The sequence below is a fragment of the Apium graveolens genome, chromosome 5 (genome assembly GCF_009905375.1).
Source record: "Apium graveolens cultivar Ventura chromosome 5, ASM990537v1, whole genome shotgun sequence".
In the NCBI taxonomy this organism is placed as follows: domain Eukaryota; kingdom Viridiplantae; phylum Streptophyta; class Magnoliopsida; order Apiales; family Apiaceae; genus Apium; species Apium graveolens.
The window spans coordinates 117,002,954-117,030,730 of NC_133651.1; the positions used below are offsets into that span (position 1 = coordinate 117,002,954).

At 37.1% G+C, this 27,777-nt stretch overlaps 1 protein-coding gene and 1 non-coding gene across 2 annotated transcripts; both read right to left on the reverse strand.

The window, feature by feature from the left end:
- Nucleotides 1-3,480: 3,480 nt before the first annotated feature.
- Nucleotides 3,481-3,587, reverse strand: LOC141662914 (small nucleolar RNA R71). The gene has a single exon (XR_012551016.1). It is a non-coding gene; the product is annotated as a small nucleolar RNA R71 (small nucleolar RNA).
- A 20,216-nt stretch (nt 3,588-23,803) lies between these two features.
- On the reverse strand, nt 23,804-27,122 carry LOC141724412 (rop guanine nucleotide exchange factor 7-like). The gene is made up of 7 exons (XM_074526563.1): nt 26,661-27,122; nt 26,038-26,154; nt 25,740-25,894; nt 25,366-25,440; nt 24,993-25,283; nt 24,537-24,896; nt 23,804-24,448 (listed from the first exon to the last, which is right to left on the reverse strand). The coding sequence occupies exons 1-7, from the start codon at nt 26,941-26,943 to the stop codon at nt 23,966-23,968; spliced, it is 1,764 nt and encodes a 587-aa protein (XP_074382664.1). The 5' UTR covers nt 26,944-27,122; the 3' UTR covers nt 23,804-23,965.
- Nucleotides 27,123-27,777: the final 655 nt, after the last annotated feature.

Below are 27,777 nucleotides of genomic sequence, written 5' to 3' on the forward strand. Positions count from 1 at the left end.
AAATTTTGGGACCTTATACAAGAAGATATGTCGGTAGCGGAGTATGAAGTGAAATTTCCGGAGCTGTCTAGATTTGTACCTGAGTATGTAAATACGAAGGCAAAGAAGGCTAAGAGGTTCCAACAGGGACTTAAGCCATGGATTAGAAGTCAAGTGGCATTACTGGAGATCAAGAATTATGCCGCCTTGGTACAGAAGGCAATGATAGTAGAAGGAGATTGTGAAGCTGCGAAGAGAGAAAATGAAGGAAGGAAAAGAAAGTTTGAAAGCTCAGAGCAAGAGCAAGGAAGTTCAAAGTTTAAAGGAAAGTTTGGAAGGAATGGTGGAGGTCAGCACCAAAAGTTTCAGAAGTTTAAACCCGGTAACGGAGCCCAGAAGAACCGTTTCCAGAAAGCAGGACAACCGGGAAAGGATAACAGACCTCAGATTTAAGAGTGCAAGAATTGTGGGAAGAGACACCCGGGAAGGTGTAATAAGTTGGACGTGACCTGTTTCAAGTGCAACCAGAAAGGGCATTACTCTTCAGAGTGTCCAAATGGAGCAAGGAAACCTGACTTGGCTTGTTTCAAATGTGGAAAGGTGGGCCATATGGCCAGAAACTACAAGGGACCTGTCCAGAAGGCCAATGTTCTTAGGATTGCTGGACCACCGTCTCTTCCAGCACCGTCAGCTCAACCCAGAGCTAGGACCTTTAATATGACAATGAAAGATGCGGTGCAAGATGTGGACGTGGTGGCAGGTATGCTCATTATAAACTCAGTAGAAGTAAAAGTATTGATGGATTCTGGAGCAACTAGATCTTTTATTTCTAAAAGTATGCTTGATAAGCTAAATTGTGTTGCGTACCCTCTGGAACCTAATTTAATTGTAGAGGTAGCAAATCAAGAGAAAGTTATTGTCAATAAAGTTTGTCCCAATTGTAATGTGGTTATAGAAGGTCGACACTTTTCTGCTGACTTAATTCCTTTTAAGTTATGAGAATTTGAGGTTATACTAGGAATGGATTGGTTGTCAAACCAGGAGGCGCGGATAGAGTGTAAAAGTAAGAAGGTGAAGTTAAGAACCAAGGATGGTGAGGAAGTGATATTCAAAGGGAAAAAGCAAGAGAAGAAATTTCTAACAGCTATCGAGATGAGAAGATTATTACGTCAAGGATGCGAAATTTATTTAGCTCATGTTAAAGACGTGGAAAAAGAATCCGAAAGGATTGAAGATATTCTAATAGTAAGAAATTTTCCTGATGTATTTCCTGATGAATTGCCTGGACTACCTCCAGATAGAGAGATCGAGTTTACGATTGATTTGGCTCCTGGAACGGAACCAGTATCGAAAGCTCCCTATCGAATGGCGCCAGTCGAGATGAAGGAATTAGCAGCACAGTTGCAAGAATTGTTGGATAAAGGAGTAATTCGGCCGAGTGTATCCCCGTGGGGTGCACCTGATAAGTGGCATTTTATACCACTTAGAACGTCTTATAATGTCTTGAATTGGTATCTTCAAATCAAGTATTTTGTGTATTTGATGCATTTTTCTAGTGTTTGTGCATTTCAGGGTATTAATTGCATTTCGGGAGAGATTTCATCAATAATAAGCCTTGGCATGTGTTTGGAAATGCAAGCGGGAAGATAGGAGCAGATTGCAGCGAAGAAATGGGAGAAAAACATAGCAGTTTCCAGTAGGGAGCTGAGCGCCCGCTCAGATTAGAATAATTATTTTGGACTCCTAGTTCTGTTTAACTTCCAACTTCTGAGTTAGCTGGATATTATGGGACTCCTTTATAAGTAGTTTTCAGAGACGTTTCACACATGTTGGATCGTAGTATTAATCGAAGAGGGAGGAGATAAGGAAGAAGATCGTTTTAGCACACCGCAACGAAGAGGAAACATATTTTCTTGTGATTCTTTATTTTCGTTGTAACGTTGGATGCTAGTTTTCTTTACTTTGAACCTATTTACTCTTGTGACGTACTCTGGTTTAATATAAGTAGTTTTAGTTATTATTCTTGTGTGTTATTATCATGTTTTCATATGAACCCATGATGATGATGAGTGCTATCATGGGCTAATCATGATCATGGGGTCGTAATAGATTTACTATGGAATTCTTTAGTTAGTTGTTTAATACCTTAGTGTGTGATGATTGTATGATATCTAGTATTGGTTTTGCTTATTCGTCTTATGTGCGTCGCGAACATATAAGATAGGGTGTTAATCTCTTGTGAAGCGACGATGGATCTTGAGATTTAGAACTTGCCATGCTAGCATAGGTTCGTGTACAAGTATGCATGATTAGTGGGTAACTCTAACCGTTTTATTCGCCCTGTGTAATCAAAAGGAATAACTTGTGCTTAAATCGTTATGTTGTCAATTTCTGTAGACATATAGGGACTCAGCATAATTGATGCCTATTCAACTTCTATCTTAATTATGGATGTTTGGTAGAATGGTATTAGTACAATGAAAGTTGGCTTTTATCAGTTTCGTGTTGTTCGATTAATATCTTCACTGTTGAATGTTAAGGGTAATAACAATGACTATTGAAGGAAGTAGTAATGAAGTTGTGATCTCATGAGTGTTTCAATATTGTTAATTCAAGTGTTAATTAAGTGCTTAATTCTAGTAGTTAATTGTAGTTGGTAATTAGTTAATCAAATCTAAGTGTTATTGTTTTAACATTGAGAATTAATCATACATTGGTGAGTGAGTGTAATTGAACATAATTAGTCTGAGTCTCTGTGGGAACGAACTAGAAAGTATTCTATATTACTTGCGAACGCGTATACTTGCGTGTATTATTAGCGCGTGTTTTCGCCCTAACAAGTTTTTGGCGCCGCTGCTGGGGACTCAGCATTTTCGTTTAGTTTATGTACTTACCATCAGTGGTCATTAGGACTCAGTGATTAAGACGTGTTACTTATTGTTTCCAGTTGTGTTTCAGGTACTTTAGCGAGCGTTTATGCAAACATGTTCTCATACTCGCAAGAGGATTTTAGATACGGCTGAGGAGATAGACGAAGTTCTTGATATTCCGGAGAAGATAGATTTTGAAGATTCAGATTCAGGAAGTGAGCAGAAAGAGCCAGTAATCATGGGTGATCATATTATTCCGGCAGATCCAGCTCTTATGGACTTTTCTCGGCCAAAAATTGATGACATTCAGTCTAGCATCATGCACCCGGCTATTAAGGCCAATGACTTTAAAATCAAGCCGGGCACTATTCAGATGGTGCAGAATTATGTTTCTTTTGGAGGTGCTGCGACTGAAGACCCGAACATGCACATAAGGAATTTTGTCGAGATCTGTAGTGCTTTCAAATATAATGGTGTGACTGATGAGGCTATGAAGTTGAGGCTTTTCCCATTCTCACTGAGGGATAAAGCTAAGGACTGGTTATATTCTGAACCAGCTGGGTCTATCACTACTTGGCAAGATCTTGCGCAAAAGTTTCTGGTGAAGTTTTATCCAATGGCGAAGACTGCAGCTATGAGGAGTGCTCTTACTCAATTTGCGCAGCAACCTACAGAATCTATGTGCGAAGCTTGGGAGCGCTACAAAGAGATGTTGAGAAAGTGTCCACATTATGGAATGCCTGATTGGATGGTGATCACTGATTTCTATAATGGTTTGGGGGCCCAATCTCGCCCCATGCTCGATGCAGCAGCTGGAGGCGCCTTGTGGGCCAAAAGCTATACGGAGGCTTATAATCTTATTGAGACTATGGCTGCAAATGAGCATTAAAACCCGACTCAAAGAATGATCCCTGGGAAGGTAGCATGTATTTTGGAAGTTGATGCAGCTATAGCTATTGCAGCACAGCTCCAAGCGCTGTCTATGAAGGTCGATTCTCTAGCCACTTATGGAGTCAATCAGATAGCTATGGTCTGTGAGCTTTGTGCAGGTTTTCATGCTATGGATCAGTGTTCTCTTATTAATGAATCTGTTCAGTATGTGAACAATTATCAACGACCGCAGCAGCCTGTACCAGCTACTTATCATCCTAACAACAGAAATCATCCAAATTTCAGCTGAAGTAATAATCAGAATGCTATTCAGCAACCATATCAGCAAGACGTAAGTAAACAGTTCAATCCACCTGGATTCCAGCAACCACAGCATTATGCCCAAAGGCAATCATATCCTCAACAAGGAGGTGCAACTCCACCCTCTAGTGCTGATTTTGAAGAACTTAAGCTGTTGTGCAAAAGTCAGGCGGCCTCTATCAAGACCTTGGAAAATTAAATCGGTCAAATAGCCAATGCAGTGCTTAATCATCAACCCGGCACACTTCCCAGTGATACTGAAGTGCCAGGCAGGAAGAAAGCTAAAGAGCAAGTCAAGGCTATTACCTTAAGGTCTGGAAAAGTTGCTGATGCTGAAAAAACAAAAGAAGGAGAAGCTGAAGTTGGTGATGAAGAAGCTAAGCAAAAGGAGAAAGTGGCGGAACCAAGGAAGACTACTGTTGAAACTCTGCCTGAGGGTAATACAGGGGAGAAACAACTCTATCCTCCACCACCTTTACCTAAGAGATTGCAACAACAAAAGCTGGATAAGCAGTTCGGTAAGTTTCTGGAGGTGTTCAAGAAACTTCACATCAACATACCTTTCGCTGAGGCTCTGGAGCAAATGCCTAGTCATGCAAAATTTATGAAGAGTATTCTTTCAAGGAAGGTGAAACTGGATGACCTTGAGACCGTTGCTTTAACGGAAGAATGCAGTGTTGTGCTGCAACAAAAGTTACCTCCAAAGCTTAAAGATCCAGGTAGCTTCACCATTCCTTGCACCATTGGCAAATTGTCTTTTGACAAGTGCCTCTGTGATTTGGGAGCAAGTATCAATCTGATGCCGTTGTCGATCTTCAAAAAGTTGAAATTACCTGATCCAAAGCCCACCTACATGTCTCTACAATTGGCAGACCGTTCTATTACATACCCACGAGGCATAGTGGAGGATTTGCTAGTAAAGGTGGATAAGCTCTTCTTTCCTGCAGACTTTGTTATTCTGGATTTCGAGGAAGATAAGAAGATTCCCATAATCTTGGGGAGACCTTTCTTGGCTACAGACCGTACCTTGATAGATGTGCAGAAAGGTGAACTTACTATGAGGGTGCAGGATCAGGATGTGACATTCAATATATTCAAAGCAATGAAATTCCCTACAGAAGATGAGGAGTGCCTAAAAAGTGGATATGATTGATTCTGCGGTTACTTCAGAACTTGATCATATGCTAATGTCTGATGCATTAGAGAAGGCCTTAGTGGGGAATTTTGACAGTGATGATGAGGATGGCAATGAGCAACTACAATATCTAAATGCTTCTCCTTGGAGGCAAAAGCTAGACATACCATTTGAATCTTTTGGTACTTCTGACCTCAAAAATGCTGAAGGAAAGCTCAAACCATCTATTGAGGAAGCACCTATCTTGGAGCTTAAACCATTGCTTGAACACTTGAGGTATGCTTTTTTAGGTGATGCATCTACTTTACCTGTTATTATTACATCTGACCTTTCAGGTAGTGAGGAGGACAAGCTCTTAAGGATCTTGAGAGAATTCAAATCGGCTAACGGATGGACAATAGCAGACATCAAAGGGATCATATCTTCATATTGCATGCATAAAATTCTTCTAGAGGAGGGTAGTAAGCCGACTGTTGAGCAACAGCGCAGACTTAATCCTATCATGAAAGAAGTGGTGAAGAAAGAAATTCTGAAGTGGCTAGATGCAGGAATTATTTATCCTATTTCTGACAGTTGTTGGGTGAGCCCCGTGCAATATGTACCTAAGAAAGGAGGTATTACTGTGGTAGCAAATGAGAAGAATGAGCTCATCCCCACTCGAACAGTCACAGGATGGAGGGTATGCATGGACTACAGAAAGTTGAACAAGGCCACGAGGAAGGATCACTTCCCTCTTCCATTTATTGATCAGATGCTTGACATGTTGGTCGGTCATGAGTATTATTTTATTCTGGATGGTTATTCGGGGTATAATCAGATTTGTATTGCACCAGAGGATCAAGAAAAGACTACCTTCACTTGTCCATTTGGCACGTTTACTTTTTGCAGAGTTTCGTTTGGCTTATGTGGCGCACCGACCACTTTTCAGAGATGTATGATGGCTATATTCTCTGATATGATTGGAAATAATGTCGAGGTGTTCATGGATGACTTCTCCTTCTTTGGACATTCGTATGATGAATGATTGAATAATCTTCGTGCAGTACTCAAAAGGTGTGTGGAAACTAATTTGGTGCTCAATTGGGAAAAATGTCACTTTATGGTGCGTGAAGGCATTATTCTTGGGCATAAGGTCTCTAGCAAGGGTCTTGAGGTGGACAAAGCCAAGGTGGGAATCATTGAAAATCTTCCACCACCTGTTTCTGTGAAAGGAATTCGTAGTTTTCTTGGTCATGCGGGTTTATATTGGCGTTTCATCAAAGACTTTTCAAAAATATCTAAGCCGTTGTGCAACTTGCTTGAGAAGGATGTGCCTTTCAAATTTGATGATGAATGCTTGACGGCATTCGAGACTTTCAAGAAGAGTTTGATAACTGCACAAGTTATTACAGCACCTGACTAGACAGAGCGTTTTGAGATGATGTGTGATGCAAGTGATTATGCGGTGGGCGCAGTTCTTGGGCATCACAAGTATAATCTCTTTCATGTGGTCTACTATGCTAGCAAGACCTTAAATGGAGCTCAAATGAACTACACCACTACTGAGAAGGAGCTCTTGGCTATAGTCTTTGGTTTCGAAAAATTTTGATCTTATTTGCTGGGGACAAAGGTGACAGTGTTCACTGATCATGCGGCCATTCGCTATTTGGTTTTCAAGAAGGATTCGAAGCCTAGACTCATTCGTTGGGTGCTCTTGCTACAGGAATTTGAGTTAGAGATCAAAGATCGAAAAGGTATTGAGAATCAAGTAGCTGACCATCTCTCTTGATTGGACAATCCCGAGTCTACTTCACCTGATAAGACGTTGATCAACAAATCTTTTCCGGATGAGCAGTTGTTCGCAGTTCAGGAGGAAGAGCCATGGTTCGCAAATATTGTGAATTATCTTGTCAGTAATATAATGCCTCCTAATTTGAATACAGCTCAAAAGAAGAAGTTTCTCCATGAGGTGAAGTGGTATATGTGGGATGAACCGTATTTGTTTAGACAGGGAGCTGACCAGATCATAAGGAGATGTATCCCATTCTGTGAGATGGAGGGGATATTACGAGACTGCCACTCCACAGTTTATGGTGGACATTATGGTGGTGAGAAGACGGCAGCTCGTATTCTGCAAGCAGGTTTTTTCTGGCCTACTTTGTTTAAGGATGCTCATCAGTTCGTTTTAAGGTGTGATCGTTGCCAAAGAGTGGGAAATCTTACGAGAAAGGATGAGATGTCGTTAAATGTGATGCTTGAAGTCGAGGTCTTTGATGTTTGGGGAATCGATTTTATGGGGCCATTTGTCTCATCCTGCAATAATCAGTACATCTTGTTGGCAGTCAATTATGTCTTAAAAGGGGTGGAATTCAAAGCTCTGCCAACGAATGATACAAAGGTAGTGTTGAATTTTCTTCATAAACAGATTTTCACAAGGTTTGGAACGCCACGAGTAATCATAAGTGATGAAGGGTCGCATTTCTGCAACCGTAAGTTCACTTCTATGATGCAGTGCTACAATGTGAATCATCGTGTTGCTACTGCCTATCATCCGCAAACGAATGGTCAAGCGGAAGTATCTAATAGAGAGATCAAACGCATTTAAGAGAAGGTTGTTTATCCGTCAAGGAAGGATTGGTCTTTAAAGCTCGATGAAGCTGTGTGGGCTTACAGAACAGCATATAAGACTCCACTTGGGATGTCCCCGTTTTAACTTGTGTATGGTAAGGGATGTCATTTACCTGCGGAGCTTGAGCATAAGGCCTATTGGGCGTTGAAGAAGTTGAACCTGGATCTAGATGCAGCTGGAAAGAAGCGAATACTTCAGCTAAATGAACTGGATGAATTTCGACTCCAAGCATATGAGAACAACAAAATGTACAAGGAAAAAGTGAAAAGGTGGCACGACAGGAAGCTATATCCTAAGTCATTTATGCCGGGGCAGCAAGTTCTTTTATTCAACTCTCGTCTCCGACTTTTTCCTGGAAAGTTAAAATCAAGGTGGTCTGGACCTTTTATTGTCAAAACTGTGTTTCCACATGGAGCGGTGGAGATTTTTGAGAATGATCCGGACCAAGCATTCAAGGTTAATGGTCAGCGTTTGAAGCATTACTATGGGGATACGGCAAACCGGGAAATGGTTAGTGTCGTTTTATTGTCAACTTGATTAAGGTACGCTACGTCAAGCTAATGACGAAAAAGAAGCGCTTTTTGGGAGGCAACCCATGATTTGTTGTTATAGGAACCCTTAGAAGTTAGTAACCTATCCAAAACCACAAAAAAATCAGAAAAATAGGGCAACGGAATTTTTTTTCCAGAAGTCCCCTGAATGCCCGCTCAGCTCTGCTGAGCGACCGCTCAGGGGCCGACTGGCAGAATTTTTTTTAAGCTTTATAAAAATCCAAAAAAATCTGAAAAATAAAAAAACAAAACACAGCCCCATTACCCACGACCTATTTCCCCATTATCCCATGTTTTTAACCCTCAAACCCACTCCTAATCAAATTTTACCCTAATCTATACCCTATATATACATACACCTATTCCATATACTCCCCATACATTTTCAAACCTTAAACTCTCTCCCATATTCAAAAACATAAATCTTAAACACTTTTTCTCAGTTTCGATGGCACCCAAGAGATCCAGGACTATTGATAGCAACAGCACTGTCCCTACTGCTGATTCTTCGAGGGGTACTGCTGCGAGGCCTCGGTTGTTTGATAGGGCTGTTGAGGAGGAGTATACTAGGCTTCTGGGTAAGCCGATTTTGAAGGAGAGGGGGTTCTTACCATCGGGGAGGGATGGTGAGTTGTTGCCTATGATTGCTGAGAAGGATTAAATTGCTTTTTGTGAGTCTCCTGAAGCAGTTTCGATGAGCGTTGTTCGCGAGTTATATGTGAACGCGAAAGCTGAAAAGAATGGGTATTCTGTTGTGAGGGGGATGATGGTGGATTATCACCCTGCAGTGATTCGCCGTATGATTGGGCAGTGACAGAGGAAGCCCACAGAGGGGAATTGGAACAAGAAGACTGCTGAGGATTTTGACTTGGATTTGATTTGTGCTACTCTCTGTAGGCCGGGCACAGTTTGGACTTTCAAGAATGGGATTAACGAGTATCGCCATTTTCCGGCGATTGCGATGAATAGGTATGCCCGTGCATAGAATGCTTTTATTTGCGCTAATATTCTGCCTACTTCACATGCACATGAGGTCACAGTTGAGAGAGCACAGTTGTTATGGGGAATTTTGAATGAAGAGTACTATGTGGACCTTGGTGAGTTCATCTACCAAGGAATTCTGAAGTTTTTGAGGGGAGCTAATCACATGAACATCCCTTATGCATCCACGGTTACAAAGCTTTACCGAGCAGTGGGAGTTCAGTGGCCGTCTCACGAGCAATTGCAGTTGCCGGCCGCTCCTATTGACTCCGGGACTCTGCATGCGATGCAGGAGTGGACTAGTGGAGAGCCCGAGGAGCATGGGCTGGGTTATCGTCTTCGAGGAGGGCGTCCAACATGAGGTGCTACCATGGCGAGGCCAAGGCGAGATGAGGCTGGTTCTTCTAGAGCTCAAGAGGGTGCTGGGATGGCTGATGCCCAGTATAGGAGGCTGTCGAGGAGGATGGATGCTATGTACGAGACGCAGAGCAGGTTTGCTCAGGAGCTCACCCTTGCGCTTAGGACTGCTTTTAGAGGCCTTGGAGCTGACATCCAGTGGCTAGTTTTTGGTGAGGACTCTGCATACCCGCCTCCTGATACTCCACCCTCTGAGGGTGATGATGATGATGATCTCTCCGAGTAGGTATACCCTGTGTTCCTTTCTACTACCTTCACTAGGGACAGTGAAGATTTTAAGTTTGGGGGTGGTAGTTAAGGAATATTTTGTGTGTGTGTGTGTCATATAGTTGCATATTCATGATAGTTTAGCTCATATAATTGCATATTTTTGCCATATAGTTTTTTATTTATTTATTTATAGCTTTACTTATCATGTCATGTAGCTCATGCATATGCCATGATCCCTTTTGCGTTGATTTACCAATTGATTTGTGATGTTGATGCGAGTGTAGTGATAGCGTTAAAGTGATGTTGAGTCGTGTAGGTTGACATGCATGTTAGAAACACTTGTAATTTCACTAAGTCTTAGAGAATGCTTAAGGACTAGATTGTTGTTATGGTTTGATGGTTTTCGAGGTCAATCTATTGATTATGCTTAGAATTTATAATAGGTTCTTAGTGATAAAAGGCATAAAAAGAAAAATTGGAGTAAAAAGTGGAATTCATTGCTAATTGTGGCTAGGCGTCAAATGGCTAGTAGCCGGCTCGTATTTTTATGCGAGTAGTCTAGGGTCGAGCAAGATGGAGCGAAACGCACTTGCTCAGAAATTTGAAAAAAAAAGAAAAAAAAAGAAAAATAAGAAAAGAAAAACAATAGAGAGTTAATGCATAATTGATCACGAGTGGGCTCTTTGGTATTCGAGTTATTAAGTTCTTAGGGGACTTTGTGCCTCGTGACCTAAGTCTTTTATAGTCTGGGATCCGCTAACCTAACGCTCGCTATATGAATACCATTACATAAGTCTTTTGGGGACCTCACTCATTGCACGGTCAAATAAGCATTTGTTGTTATGAATAAAAAGCATGATTCCAGAATAAGCTCTAGAAGTCTTGAAGTGTTATAAGTTATTTTGTGCCTAGAATTTTATTCTTCGTATAATCATGTGATTACCTTGAGGATAGTCGAGTTATAGTAATTGATCTAGTTTCAAGGCATATCTGTTAAGCATCTGCACACACCACGTTTCCGGCTGTATGTTAGTTTGCATGGTTTGATTGATCTTTATTCGCCTAATTGCATTTGTTGACATGTCGTAAGTTGGTTGGTTTGGTCGTAGTAAGGGGGATCGCTGCATTTCATATAGATTGCATTCATGCATATTTTTATTTTATTTTTGAGTCTGTGACGCTTGAGGACAAGCATCGATTTAAGTTTGGGGGTGTGATAAGTGGCATTTTATAGCACTTAGAACGTCTTATAATGGCATGAATTGGTGTCTTGAAATCAAGTATTTTGTGTATTTGATGTGATTTTCTAGTGTTTGTGCATTTCAGGGTATTAATTGCATTTCGGGAGAGATTTCATCAATAATAAGCCTTGGCATGTGTTTGGCAATGCAAGCGGGAAGATAGGAGCAGATTGCAGTGAAGAAACGGGAGAAAAACAGAGCAGTTTCCAGTAGGGAGCTGAGCACCCGCTCAGCTCTGCTGAGCGACTGCTCAGGAAGCTGAGCGCCCGATCAGGAATGCTGAGCGGCCGCTCAGGGACGGAAAATTAGAATAATTATTTTGGACTCCTAGTTCTGTATAACTTCCAACTTCTGAGTTAGCTGGGTATTATGGGACTCCTATATAAGTAGTTTTCAGAGACGTTTCATACATGTTGAATCGTAGTATTAATCGAAGAGCGAGGAGATAAGGAAGAAGATCGTTTTAGCACACCGCAACGAAGAGGAAGCATATTTTCTTGTGATTCTTTATTTTCGTTGTAACATTGGATGCTAGTTTTCTTTACTTTGAACCTATTTACTCTTGTGACGTACTCTGGTTTAATATAAGTAGTTTTAGTTAATATTCTTGTGTGCTATTATCATGTTTTCATATGAACCCATAATGACGATGAGTGTTATCATGGGCTAATCGTGATCATGGGGTCGTAACGGATTTACTATGGAATTCTTTAGTTAGTTGTTTAATACCTTAGTGTGTGATGATTGTATGATATCTAGTATTGGTTATGCTTATTCGTCTTATGTGCGTCGGGAACATATAAGATAGGGTGTTAATCTCTTGTGAAGCGACGGTGGATCTTGAGATTTAGAACTTGCCATGCTAGCATAGGTTCGTGTACGAGTATGCATGATTAGTGGGTAACTCTAACCGTTTAATTCGCCCTGTGTAATCAAAAGAAATAACTTGTGCTTAAATCGTTATGTTGTCAATTTCTGTAGACATATAGGGACTCAGCATAATTGATGCCTATTCAACTTCTATCTTAATTGTGGATGTTTGGTAGAATGGTATTAGTACAATGAAAGTTGGCTTTTATCAGTTTCGTATTGTTCGACTAATATCATCACTGTTGCATGCTAAGGGTAATAACAATGACTATCGAAGGAAGTAGTAATGAAGTTATGATCTCATGAGTGTTTTAATATTGTTAATTCAAGTGTTAATTAAGTGCTTAATTCTAGTAGTTAATTATAGTTGATAATTAGTTAATCAAATCTAAGTGTTATTGTTTTAACATTGAGAAGTAATCATACATTGATGAGTGAGTGTAATTGAACATAATTAGTCTGAGTCTCTGTGGGAACGAACTAGAAAGTATTGTATATTACTTGCGAACGCGTATACTTGCGTGTATTATTAGCTGTGTTTTCGCCCTAACAGCACCAGTATTATTTGTTAAGAAAAAGGATGGAAGTATGAGGTTGTGCATTGATTATCGTGAATTGAATAAGTTGACGATTAAGAATAAGTACCTTCTACCGCGAATTGATGAGTTGTTTGATCAGTTAAAAGGAGCTTCGTGTTTCTCCAAGATTGATTTAAGATCTGGGTATCATCAATTAAAGATTAAAGCGGAAGATATACCCAAGACAGGTTTTCAAATGAGATATAGGCACTACGAGTTTTTGGTAATGGCGTTTGGTTTGACGAATGCGCCAACCGCATTTATGGATCTTATGAACAAAGTGTTCAAACAATATTTGGATAAGTTTGTTATTGTGTGTATTGACGATATATTGATATATTCCAAGACAGAGGAAGAACATAAGGAGCATTTGAGGATATCTTTGGAAATTCTGAGAAAAGAAAGGCTGTACGCTAAGTTTTCGAAGTGTGAATTTTGGCTAAAGGAAGTGCAATTTCTTGGTCACGTAGTTAATAAAGAAGGAATCAAAGTGGACCCAGCCAAGATAGAAGCTGTAATGAATTGGGAAAGACCCAAGACTCCTACGAAAGTCAGAAGTTTTCTGGGATTAGCCGGATACTACAGAAGGTTTGTGTAAGATTTCTCTAAGGTTGCTGTCCCATTAACGAAATTGACAAGGAAGAATGAGAAGTTTGTGTGGACGGGAAAGTGTGAGGAAAGCTTTCAAGAGTTAAAGAAGAGACTGGTAACCGCCCCAGTGTTGGTGTTACCTGATGAAAAAGGAGAATTTATGATATTCAGTGATGCTTCGTATAAAGGACTTGGATGTGTACTAATGCAACACGGGAAGGTAATAGCATATGCGTCAAGGCAACTCAAGACGCACGAGCAAAAGTATCCCACGCATGATTTGGAATTGGCAGCAATTATGTTTGCCCTTAAGATTTGGAGACATTGTTTATACGGGGAAAGATGCGAGATGTTTACAGATCATAAGAGTTTAAACTATATCTTCACTCAAAAGGAATTGAATATAAGACAAAGAAGATGGTCATAGTTGATCAAAGATTATAATTGTGTGATAAACTATCATCCTGGAAAGGCAAATGTTGTAGCAGACGCTCTAAGTCGCAAAGAAAAATTGAATATGTTAATGTCGTCGGAGGAATTGATTAAGGATTTCGAAAAGATGGAAATAGAAGTGCAGACTCCAGAATTTGGAGGTGAAGCTATATATGCGATGTCATTTCAACCCGAAATTTTGGAAAAGATACGATGTTGTCAAGAGCAAGTGATGAATCGCGGAAAGGAGAAGTTATCCGGAGAGGAAGTCAAAGCTCAAAAGGATGAAAAAGGAATATATCGTGTTAACTCACGTATTTGGATACCTAATGTTGTGGAGCTGAAGCACGAGATTTTGCAAGAAGCGCATAACTCGAGATTTTCAATTCACCCTGGAAGTACGAAAATGTACCAGGATTTAAGAGAGAATTATTGGTGGCCAAGCATGAAAAAAGAAATGGCGGAATGGATAAGTAAGTGTTATACGTGTTAAAGAGTCAAAGCGGAACATCAGAGGCCAAGCGGATTGTTTCAACCACTAGATATACCAGAATGGAAATGGGAACATATCGCGATAGATTTCGTGGTAGGATTACCTAAAACCAAGTCTATTCATGATGCGATTTGGGTGGTAATCGATCGATTGACGAAGTAAGCACATTTCTTGCCAATAAATGAAAGGTTTTCATTGGAAAAGTTGGTCAAATTGTATTTGGATGAGATTGTGATGCGTCACGGAGTTCCTGTATCTATCGTGTCTGATAGAGATCCAAGGTTTAACTCGAGATTCTGGAGACAATTCCATGATCATTTGGGAACTAAGCTGAAAATGAGTACGGCATATTATCCGCAGACTGACGGACAAAGTGAAAGGACAATTCAGACAATTGAGGATATGTTGCGAACTTATGTAATAGATTTCAAAGGAAATTGGGACGATCATTTACCGTTAATCGAGTTTTCCTACAACAACAGTTACCACACGAGTATTGGCATGCCGCCTTATGAAGCATTGTATGGAAGAAAATGTAGATCCCCTACGTATTGGGATGAAGTTGGTGAGCGCAAATTAATTGGCCCAGAGCTAGTTCAACAAATGAAGAAAAAGGTGGAATTGCTTCGGAAAAGATTAATTGCCGCTCAAGATCGACAAACGAGGTATGCAAATCGAGAACGAAAAGATGTGCAATTCGAACCTGGAGACAAAGTCTTGTTAAAGATATCTCCTTGGAAAGGTTTAACCAGATTCGGAAAGAAAGGGAAGTTGAGTCCTAGGTATATGGGACCATTCGAAGTATTGCGATGAATTGGAAAAGTGGCATATGAATTAGCGCTACCTCCACAAATGCAACATCTACACAATGTATTTCATGTATCTCTTCTGAAGAAGTATAATGTTGATACGAGCCATGTGATCGAATTGGAACCAGTGGAAATTCAACCAGATATGTCTTATGTAGTACAACCAGTTCGAATCTTAGACCGAAAAGAGAGGACACTTAGAAATAAGGTTGTACCTCTAGTCAGAGTGTTGTGGAGAAATCCAATAGTGGAAGAATCAACTTGGGAATTAGAAAATGCAAGAAAATTATCCCCATCTATTTGCTTAGACTAGATTCTGGGGACAAAATCATTTAAGGAGGGTAGATTGTGACGACTGAGAATTTTGCGACGTAATTGAGTCAATAAAGTATGATTTATGTGATGTGATTATAAAATATGTGATTAAGTGATGATTAATTGTCTTTATTATATATTAGTATTTGGGAGTGTAGATAGATGCGTTCCAATTTAAAGAGTCGGCTCAGGAATTAAGCTGTGTTGTCGGGCCGTCGGGTAGAACGGAAGCCGTCTGAAAAAAGAGGATTAAAATATTTAAAATGTGAAATATGTGTTAATATATGAAATGAATGTTTAAGTGAAGTATTGTGTTCTAGTGATGTGTCGGTCGATAATGATATTGTGAAGCGTAATTGAAACGCTGAGCGTCGGGCCGTCAGGCAGAACGTGACCCAATACGCGAAAAGAGGAGTAATGATAAAAAGAGAAATTTTTATGATCAGACATGAGTTGTGATGTGTCAGTATGTGTGCTTGCTTGTCTGTATGCATGATTACGTGATCTTTTAATATTTTATGGATTTAAGGGAATTATTTGATTTAAATAAGGTTTATTTAACCATTGCACATTTTTATAAAATTATCTGAGTAAGGTAAAGGCATGAGACTTGTTTTTTTATCTTCGAAATAGTCCTAAAGTCTTTCTAAAAATGATAGATGGATTTATTTTGTGATCGTTGTATTTTAAATTGATTTTTATGTGATAAAATGCTATTATTAGCACAAACTTGTAAAAATCGTATAAAATCAACCGTACGCTCAAAAGTTTATTATGAGTAATGGTTGGAAAGCTAATTTCGAGATCTATGTCTTAAAATTGTCATTCACAATAATTTTTGACTTTCCGAGAGGGATAAATTCAATATTTAATTTCTATCTTATTTGAGTAAAAAGAGAAGGTAAATCAAATAAAAAGGGGAATTAGTGAATTACTAAATTACCCCTGCCCCCTTATCATATATAAACTCATTCTCTTCCCTTTTCTTTATTTTCCACCCGGCCACTTCCTTATTTTTCCCATTTTCTCATTCTTCTCTCTCTTTTTGTCTCTCACTCTCGAAGTCTCTCTCTCTCTCTCTCTCTCTCTCTCTCTCTCTCTCTCTCTCTCTCTCTCTCTCTCTCTCTCTCTCTTCCTATCGGTACATCTCTCTTCTTCACTTGATCTTTATGGATTCTTCTATAGAACTTCATCCTTGTTCCATATATAAGCTTTGATCCACTTGCATGTGTGGTTTGGTACTTGCATGCAGATGTGTGCCGAGTTCTTGTTTTATAGAATCAAGATGATGTGAATTTGTGATGATCATGTCTTGCATGCGTTATTCTTGAAAAACCCGAATGAGTCCTTGATTTTTTTCAGAAAAATAAAAGTGATTGTTCTTGATGAAATGACATGTTCATGCATGTTCTTAGTGGTAAATAAGAGATTTGACTAGTTGAGGATTTAGAGAATCAAAATAGAAGTTGCATGTATTGTTTTGCTTGAAAACCGAATGGTTCTTGTTTATTAAGTTGGTTTTATGATGAAAATAAGTTGTTGATTGATAAAAGGATTTTTATGATTGTTTTAAAAGTATTTGGACTTGTGTAATTGATTGGATGCTTAAGAAATCAAATTTGAGGGTTGCATATTGAGGTTTTGGTTCGGCTTTTGTACTAATAAAAAGGGAATTGGATTTTTGACTTGATCTTGGTGTAAACTATATTTAATTAGTGAGAAATGAGATTGCATGTTGGTTTAAAAGAAGAATTAGTGATGCATGTCATTGTTTGGTTCTTGAGTTGTGATTTATGGTTATAGCCGAATGAAAAATGAGTCTAAAAGAGATTGGTTTGATGCTAAGTGAATGCATGCATGATTAATTGGAAAATTTGATTAGGGTTTGAATCATTAAGTGATGTTTTGATGTGTAATTCGAAAATTATGATTAAAATGAGTGTTTGATTTAATTAAGAGATGAACTTGAATTGCATGTAAGCATATATGTATGGTTATGGTTCAAATTTTTGTTGATTAAAAGAAAGGAAAATGATTCTTTAAAGGTTTTTGAATGAGTTATGTGTTTATGTGAACCAACTGAGTATTTGGTTTATTTTGTGGTTGGTATTTGCAATAAGGCCGAATAGGCCCTAAGAGTTAAAAGTCAAAACTTGGTTTTTGATAATCGAAAGAATGATTGGGTATGTATATGTAAATATCCATGGATTTGATTGTTTGATTGTAGTATGTGGTTCAAAATTAAGGAATAAAAGAAAAGGGAACTAAGTTGATTGATTTTAAAAGCTATAAGTGATAGTTATGGTTATAAAGATTTAGTTGTGTATGAATTGTGTACCCGTATGAGTTATAATCGTTTGATTTAAAGAATAGTCGAGATTAAAGCAAGTATAAGTTGATTATTGAGTATATAAAGATATAAAGGCTATGAGAAAAGAATGTGTTATGTGCTATGTGCATGTGTGTATATAAGCTATATTCGTATAGTTCGAGTCAAAAGTGTAGTCGAGCTATCGTATTGAGTGAACATTCTGGGAACGAGAGTTGAGGATCTAATTAAGGTTTTGGTTTTGATTGTAGATTCGGAGCGTGAGGGCATTCAGGCTAGGAAAGGGAAAGGTTTACTAGGTGGCAGTAGTTCAACCTTCAGGAAAGCAAATTCAGGAAAGTACTCTAATTACTTGTCTAAATGGTTATAGAGAGGATTTTGTTCATGCCATGTAGAGTATTGAACTTTTATAGAAATGTACCCCTATTATTGATTCTTGAGATACCCTATTAATGTTCCTGTGAACTTATTATTGATAAGATTATTGTTCGAACCTTTTTGGTAACCTTTTTCTTATCATGATTACTTGTCAATACCATAAATTCTTGTAAACCCTATAAGAACCTGTGCGAGCCCCTTATGTAATGATCCTTTGTTCCTTTGTTTACCTTATACCCTATTGATCCTTGAAACGGTTCTGGTTCCCTAACTTGTATACCTTGTTATCATTTGATCAAGATCCTTAGCATTGAACTTTGCTTGCCTTTGGTTTATTCTCTTCTTTTGAATTCTTGAAATTGAACTTAAGAATGAGTTTCGACTTGAAAGAGTACGAATGATTTTATATTCTTGGTAATGATAAAATGAATTTAGAAAACCTATCTTTTTCTAACTCAAGATTTTCCAAACGAATTCCTGATGGATTGGATTGAGACGTAAGAGGCTAGTGGGACTAGTCCAGTCGAAGTAAGAAGCTAGCGGGGCTAGTCCAGTTAAGGCTGAAATTATGCCATTGGTACCTTAAAGACCGGATGGAGGTCGGTACGGGCTAATCACCCGTATTATAATGGAATGAAAGATAAAGTGATCCAATCAAGGGTTCCATATTGATTTTAAAAAGGAATTGAAATTTCCTACTCAGTAATTGATTCTTTGAAAATGAAAATGGTTTATATTGCTTTGAAAAGAGTTGATAGTGATATTGTGAAGCTTATAGTTCATGAACCCTGATTTTAATTATGTTGATCATATAATTGATTCCATATAATGAAAAGATTGTCGCTTTCCATTTGAAAGATCTGTTTTGATCCTTTAATGATTTGTGATGAATGTCGGCTTTCCCCCTGCTTTGAGCCTTGTTCCTTGAAAGCCCAAAAATTTCCTTTATAACCCTTTCATAACCCGAAAGATATAAATCTGCCACCTAGACTTGATAAAGTAGAATGCATAGAGATTGATAAAGTATATTGTGGGTTTTATATCGTAGAGCTGCTTTATAGTTACTTGCTGAGTTTTATACTCATATGTTTTGTTTTAATCTAACCATGACAGTTAAGCAAGAAGATGGCCAGACTTAGACGCACTGCTCGTAAGAGCGTACCTGGTGGTCCCTATCGTGTTGAGGGCTTCCGGTTGCCAGAGCAGGTAGTAATGTTTTGAGTGAGCAAGCGCTTAGCCAGAGAGTTATAAAAATACAATGGGTTATCTGTCGGCTCGAAGCCGGGATCGACTATGTACATTTGATTTTATTTTGGGGTTGTAAGTTATATATTATGATTGGTAGTTGTAATCTTGTCTCATACTTTATCCTGTTTGATCCTGTTAGTAGATAATCGGGGTTTATGCTTATTTAATTAGTAGATTAGAGGTGTGTGGGTCCTCATTTCCTAACCCCGAGATTGAAGGAGTCACATTTAATGTCTAAATAGATAACACACAATAAAAGCTCTCGTGAAAACCTCGCAAGAGTAAAATCTTATGGAAAAAAACTTAGGTAGAAAAAAGATTGCCCTCTAAAGAATTACATTCCATACAAAAATTAAAAACAAAACTAACGTCTTTTAACAATCCATCGTGTCCTCAATATTTGTAGCTACATTGTCATGTACTTCAAGGTCCCTAAAAAGATAACTATGCTTCAAATTCTGATAAGAAAATAATCATCAAATCTTTTTCAATCATCCTGGAAATAAGAACAAATAAAACAAGAAGAATATATTAAATAGAAAAATAAAATATGATAATTATTTTTATTAAAAACGAATGTACCTTTAGTAGTTCATTCAAAGAGGTAATAAAATACGGTCTAACCAAACAAAAACTTTAGTTAAAACCTAAAAATAATCTAATTAAAATAACACGCAATTTCCTTTAAAAGGTCAAAATATAAGTCATCAAAATGATCAACAATAAATGGTAAAACGATAGTCACCCATAAATGATACAATAATAACGTTTTATCAACGCAACAATTACACAATTGGTAAATATTTAGTTATGAATTAATTGTGGTAAAATACATGAGCAAATATAAATTGGGTAAATTACCAATTGGGTAGTTAAGGTTCTTGAGTATCCAAGAATTGGGTGTTTTTGATTTGGCAATAGGATGATAAAATTATTGATATACGAAATTTTAGGGTTAGAAAATAAATGGATTCATGGTGATTTTGTCCCCAGAAAGTAAACGGAGAAGCACACGCTGTCTGAATTTAGTACAAAATAAAGGATACATTTCATTTAGGGTAGTGATTTATGCACTTCCTAAATTTATATATGCATACATTTTTCGATGATTGGATCAAAACAACCTTTACTTAGGTAGAATTTTTTTATAATCATTTATTAAATCAATGAATTTTATGAAGAATGAGGAGATGATATATTAAAGTATATATTTGTTATTTTCTTTGCTTAGGTAGATTTATTAAAAAAATATACTTTTGTTCCACACAACAACCTCAAAAATGGACAAAATAAATTACAAATATTTATATTATTCATATTTTTTTAAATAAATAATGAATTGTGCAGTGATATTAACTCAGCAGAAAAATCTATCAAAAATGAATAGGTCACTATAAATATTTAAAATTTAAATAATTTAGTAAGTCACCAAAAATAAAAAAGTTAGTTTATCTTTTTAAGGAATATGCATTGTTTTTATATATATAAAATATGAATTATATATTAATTATTTTTTTATTCAAACTATAAAAATTAAATAATTAATGGAAATACAGAAATTGAAGAAAAATAAAACCGATAAAAAAGCAAACATGACAAGTAGAGTAAGGACAAACTGGTCAAATTATATTTGAATAACTTTAGATTGTGCATAAATCAACGCAATTAGGTTACAGGAAAAAACATATTTAAAGGTTATAATAGAAATTTTTTGATGTAGGACAAGAGCCCCAGTGTTTGAAGATAAACTTGACATGAATATACTTGCAATGAATTAAGGCAGGTAGGACAAAAACATGATCATGCTGACATGCTGACATGCCGCATGGTCATGCTAAAGCAAGAAAATTATAGCTGAAAATTTCGTACACGACACAATTAATAAGACACGAAAATGACACGAAAATAAAGGGTTTGGTTTGATATTTTTGGTACACAAACACGAAAGTACATGAACACAAAAGTACACAAATGAATTTAATGTCAGTTTTGGGTTTACACTTTGGTACAAGACACGAAATGAAAGTACACGAAATAAATAAATATTTAATTAAAATTTATAAAAATTATATGAATACATATATCATACAATAATATTTTATATATAATATTTACAGAAAATAGATACAAAATAGATTCAAATTTAAATTTCATAAGGCTTACTGTACTTGAGTCTTTATGACTTATTGACTTTATACTCGACTATTAAAAACTTAATATTTAAATATATATTTTATTTATTTTTATTTTTATTATTAATTTTAAATTACATGAAATACGACATGAAACGTGTACGAAATGAAGGTACACGAACAAGAAACGAAGCGAATCCTTAATAGTTTGTGTTTGGATTAGGCATTCATGACACAAAATACGAAAGTACACGACACGAAAGTACACGAAACGAATGAATTGTCGGCTCTAAAAAAACATTCAAGAAGCCAGGAAGGATAACAACATGGTCATGTTGACGAGCTGCATGATCATGCATAAATAGAAAAATATAACAGTGGTTTGAGTTTTGTGGTGCACGAGCATGCTCAAAAGCTGCATGATCATGCTACTTCTATTTTATATTTATTCTAATTAGGATTGGTTTTATATTGTTTTAGGGTTTATTATCCCTATATAAACAGTGTTATTATGTTACATATGAGAATCTTTGATTAAATTAAAGCACTAAGAGTTTTCTCTTATTTTTTCTTGTGGATTCGAGATTTACCTTGTGGATTCAAGGTGTTTAGGGATTTCTCGTTTGAGAGTCTTTGGCGAAGGTGATTGTCCTACTGCTAATACACGAGTAATTGAAGAGTTGAGACAGTCTATGACAAGATTAAAAGTGATGTTTCAATAATATACGGAGGTCATAAGTACTAGAGCCAACAAAAATAGAATTGAAGGATTTTGCCTCAACACGTATAGTGGTTCTGGTCACAACAACAATCAACATCATAAAGATTACATGATTCAGGCTGATATTCCGTTATTCCATTGGAGGTCAGAAATTGAAGATTTAATAGATTGGATTTCGAAGGTTGAGCGTTTCGTTGAGTTTACAGAAGTTGATTAATATAGACAAGTAAAACTAGTGTTCTTGTAAACTAAAAAGTGGCGCTGCTATATGGAGGGAGAAATTGCAAACAGATAAAAAACATAAAGGCAAAGTACAAATTTAGTCTTGGAGGAGGATGAAGCGATTGATGTTTGAGAGGTTTTTACCAATGGGCCGTGAGTATAGAATACATATGGAACTCAAGCAAGATGATGATTGAGTTTCATAATAAGAACCTGATGATGCTCACAATATGTTTGATATTTATCCTCAATAAAAAAGTAACTTGTTGGGTATAGAAAATATAAAAGAGTTTGGTTGTGAAAAAATTGAAAATTATTTAAAAAAAATTGAAGGAGGTGATATATTGAATTTTAAAAATTTTGTGTCTACAAATTTTGAGGACTGTGATATGGCCGAAGAAGATAAGATCGAGGATGTTGAAAAACACATCAAAGAAATACTTTATGATGCCTATAAAGTTGAGAATAATGGTGATGATGAACATCGTGATGAAGGCGTGCAAAAAGTGTTCTTGGATGATTATAACTTGGCGGATAATTTATAACATCAGAGCTTAACTCAATCATCGTGTAAGGTGAGTCCCCAAATTTTAGAGATTGTGATAAAGCATGAAAATTATAAGAAGTTGAACATGATGTGCATGGTTCATGAAATTAAATTGTCTCCACAAACTTATGTAGCACAATTTGATGTTGATTGTGATAATCTATTAGTTGACACTAGCACATGTGAAAAATTCGTGATTGACATTGCTAGTTTGAAATACATTAAAGATGCTACCGATTCTGATAATTTTGACGTGGGAGCATGCGAGATAATATTGAAGTAGGCCTATTAGTTAGATATGAACTTATGTCACAAAAGTAGAGAGAAAACAGTTGACTTCATTGATAATGATGTGAGTTATGTGATGTATCCGTTGGAAGATAAGGATGTCATGAAGCAATCAAATGAATGTGTATGTCTCTTGATATAACACATGAGTTTTTCGATGTCGACTCTAAATTTATTTTTTCGATGGTTAATGATGGTTGGTTTTAGTTGATTTTTGTGATGACTTCATGCCAAAAAGTTATTTTGTAGGAAAAGCTAACCACAAGATTTTAATAAGAAGTTTGCCTAAAAAGATAGCACCATGGAGATAAGTAATAGACTACGATGTTCTGATTTTAGGTGAGAACCGGAGATCGAGTTTTTTAGAAGTGGAGAAGATTGATGTAGGACAAGAGTCCCGGTATTTTGAAGATAAAATTGACATGAATATACTTGTAAGGAAGTAAGGGAAGATAACAACATGATCATACTAAGAGGCCGCATGGTCATGCTAAAACAAGAAAACATTCCAGGAATGACAACAACATGATCATGTTGAAGGGCTGCATGATCATTGCCAAAATAGAAAAATATAACAGTGGTTTGAGTTCTGTGGTGCACGAGCATGATCAAAAGTTGCATAATCATGATACTTATTTTTAATATTTTATTCTAATTATGATTTGTTTTATATTGTTTTAGGGTTTATTATTTATATATAAACAGTTGTTATGTTATTGGAGTAATTCAGTGCAACAAACAATACACGTTCTGAGCTATCATTCAGCATTTCTATCATAGAAATTCTATGTACTTGACTAGTTAACTCTCACGAGCTTCAAGTTATAAATTATAACTCATTTTGAGGCTCAAGATTTTCCTTCTGCTTGCTTGATGCTTGCATCTTCACACTTTTTCTAGCAACAGAATTTGAACCTTGTTGATCACTGGCGCAGCTATTAACATTTGCATCACAACCAAGATAGTTAGACAATACTTTTCTTACCCCAAAGCCGCGATGAGTGATCCTACTGCTGTTGTTTCCATCACGAAGTGGAGTTCTTTCAGCCTTGGAAGGACTATTTACTATCTTTGCTGGTGAAAATTTTGGTGTTGCACAAGCGGACTTGTAAGGAGTGCCTGAGACAGACAGTGGATATAGGACTGTAATCCTTTTGCGGGTTATCACGTTTGCTTTAGAAATTGAAGAGAGGCTATCACACTGCCTAGTCAGGTTATCTACATATAACAAATCGTCAACACGTGCAACAATATTGTATGACAGATTCTCCAGGACTCTTGAGTAGCTCTCCAATATGGATTTTCCAATGTCCTAAATAAAAAAGAAAGAATTAGAGAATTAAATAGAGCACTGCAAATTTTGTGAAGGAAAAAGAATATTTAATGGAGGTAAGTTGAACCTTATTGCACTGTATCTTGCTGCTGTCAAGTGTAGTCAGGCTTAAGCAAGGAAACTTTTGTTTTAAGGTTCGCAAAAGGCTTTCAGCCCTTCCAGCAAACAAATCCGTCTTATCTTCGTCAATTATCAGATCTTTAACCATCTCCCAAGATGATTTCGTTGTAGAAAAGTTTGTAGTATTTGAGGGGCTACCAAAATGGGGATTTCTGCGCCATACGTGAATTGATGCCTCAATGCGATTAGCCATCTCTAAGGAGGAATGTTCAGTAGACAACTCAAGGCAATCTAGCAAGCAGTCTAATGAGAAGTGTTCTGAAGTGATATAACGGTAGATGAAATCTCCTAGACAAGTTCTTGCATTCTACATTGAAAAGTTAAAATCATTCTTAGATTTGTTAGCACAGGAATATGTTCAGACAAGACGAAAATATGTGTTTAGATTTGTTATATTACAAACCTTTGGAAGACTTTCCAAGTATGATTCTGGAATTTCCATCTCAGCTAAGGCCATGTTGTTGATAGCTATGGCAGCTTTCAGTATTTGCTTTGCACAGTCACGTATGTGGTTCAATTGCTTCCTTGTATCTTCAAGAAGACCACCAGAGGGTACACGAGGCACAGGAAGCCACCATTTCTCCTCTTGGTGCTGCATAGTTTTGCGAAAGGAGGCTGACAAATCATCATTGTAGGCTATGTTCCCTGGTTCGATGTACCAAAACTCTGTGCTGGTGAACCTGTCTAAGATTTCCTATACAGCATGAAAAGGAAACATACAGCTTAGAATATATGCATAGATTTCATGCTGAATTGAGGGGACTGGTGAGCCTTACAAGGATCATGTTGTCTAGCTTGCGAAGTGCTGGGAGGTCCGTATAAAGATCTGCACGAGGTCTACGAGCCATTACCTGCCAATAGCAAAGGGGAGGGTTACATGCACAATATAACAACGATCTAGTAAATATTGACCAAATTAGTCTTAGTATTGTCAGAAATGATTAGCAACATGGGTTGACTTGCCTTATTTCAGGACTAAACACTATATAGTATATGGATGATGAATTGTACCAATGGAAACTTTTATGGCTTAAGGCGGGTGTGACCAATCAAAAGTGAGTCTACAAAATTAGGAGGAACTATCTACTTTAAACAAGGAGGATCATAGCCCTAATTTGTAGTTTCTGCGTGTAGAAAGAAATATATATACCTCAACTTCACTTCCATCATGAAACCTCTGCCAAGAGGGTACAAATTCAACAATGTGATTGCAAACAGAAAGAAGAGCCTCCATCTCTCTTCTCCACATCAATTTCTTCTCAGAAGGCAATGGTTCCAATCTCCACAGTTGGCCGAATGTTGTAGCTAACAAGGCATCAAATTATACTTTTGTAAAACATTATAGAGCTTTGCTTTACTACAGCATAAAATAATGGCGCAACCTACAATATATTAAGTCCTTAAAAGTGCAATACATAAATAAATCACACACGCCAGAGGGAGAGTACCGGAAAGATTAGTGATGGCATTAGAAATTGCCAAAGCTGTGCAAACCCCTTTACCACTTCCAGACATGTCTTCGCCAAGCATTAGTTTTGCAAATCTTTCTTTCATTTTCTCCATTTCTACCAAATTCAAAACCAAGTGGTAAAAGTGAGCTTAAAGTAATCAGGGAAAAAAGGTACAAAGCTAACATTTGAATTTACCTAGCCAAAAATTCAAATTTTGAATTATATTCACATTTCACAATCAGCAAATTTCTACACGCTTTGAGAAGTGAAAAAGAAAAACTTCTAGGCTCACTAAATCAGAACTTTAGTTCTTAAATCTATTAATTAGTAGATTTTCTGCACATACAAACAAACATGATACGTCCTGCTCTAATATTCTGCAGAAACACATTCATTGTGCATCACTTGATACTTAACCCTCATTGTATCATTACTCCAAGGAATCAAGTCGTTTAATAGAAACTGGACTTTATATAATCCTTATGCAAGCACTCAGGGACCTATTCTCTAACCACATTAACAGCAAACTCTATATAGTCCGCACAGATAAAGTTAATCAAAGATGAAATTCTACTTTTTTTTACAATTTCCTAATACCAACTTTGAGTTAATATACTTACCAGATACTTGTGATCTCATGTTTTTTGCCTCAAAACTGCAATCAGGCAAACTGGTTTTGGTTTCGACTGAGCTTTCTTCTGGCAGTTGAGCCTTGTGGTTAGGCCAACCACCTAGTAAGGCTGCCAAAGAACGTTCTTTAGCCTTAGTCTCACCTGAATTTCTTGCTGAGCTTGATCGCCTTGGCGGTGTACTTATATCAACATATTGAGATATCGAACTACCACCAGCATCAGGTGACCCAAACCCGCAATCTTTTTTACCTTCTTCACTGGACAGCTGCATCACTAAATTTAGAAAATGTGTTTGTTGGAACCAGGAAGCAGAGTTTAAGGTGATATGCTTAAATGAACAAAATAGAATGTACTTAAAAGTCGAAGGTTCAAAATTCGAACTAGTTTGTGTGCATATTTTTACTTTACGACATCAAACAAACAGGAAGTACCACCTGACTTTGAAATTTGACAGTGTTCTCTCCTGATCTTTATACTACTGTAGTGCTTAACTTCTCTTTATTTCAAAATTATGGGTCCAGAGCCGAGTTGTAAAGGAAGTTGTGCTGGCAGATGCCAAGTTCCCTCGCTTTCATTTTCAATAATCTTGACCCTTTTATTTTTTTTTCTACTTTTCTATCTTAAGTTCTTTCAAAATTCAAATAAGAGAAAGGTTGCCAATTGTTGATCTCAGCTCCCAGAAAAAAACTTCATATACACGGAAGCATAAAGTCCTTTAGTTCTTTGAATTTGCCGGCTAATGTTGTGCCCACTATGAAGTTTTAATATTGAATAAATCTAAAGAATAATGTTTTTATTAGGTAACCGTTACATCTAAAATCTGAATGTGGTAGAGAAATTCTCTAACATTATCTTATATTCTTAACACTCACACTCAATCATAAACGGGATCTTATACTCTTAACACTCCTCCTCAATTGTATGATTGACCCGACAACATACATAACGAATACCAATATGAATATAAATAATTAAATTAAATAAATGGGGTGGGAGGACTTGAACCCGAGTCTCTTCATAAACCGAGCTCTGATACCATGTTAGTAATCAGTCCATCTAAAGGTTTAAGATGATAGAAGAAGGTCCCACCAGGATCTTAATACAC

Excerpts from the sequence above, each read along its gene's own strand:
- LOC141724412 (XM_074526563.1), bottom strand. The coding sequence starts at position 26,943 with ATGCAGCTGTCCAGTGAAGAAGGTAAAAAAGATTGCGGGTTTGGGTCA. Across the intron at positions 25,895-26,037 it reads TGCCATCACTAATCTTTCCG|CTACAACATTCGGCCAACTG; the intron begins GTACTCTCCCTC and ends ATGCCTTGTTAG. Across the intron at positions 24,449-24,536 it reads GCAAGATACAGTGCAATAAG|GACATTGGAAAATCCATATT; the intron begins GTTCAACTTACC and ends TTTTTTATTTAG.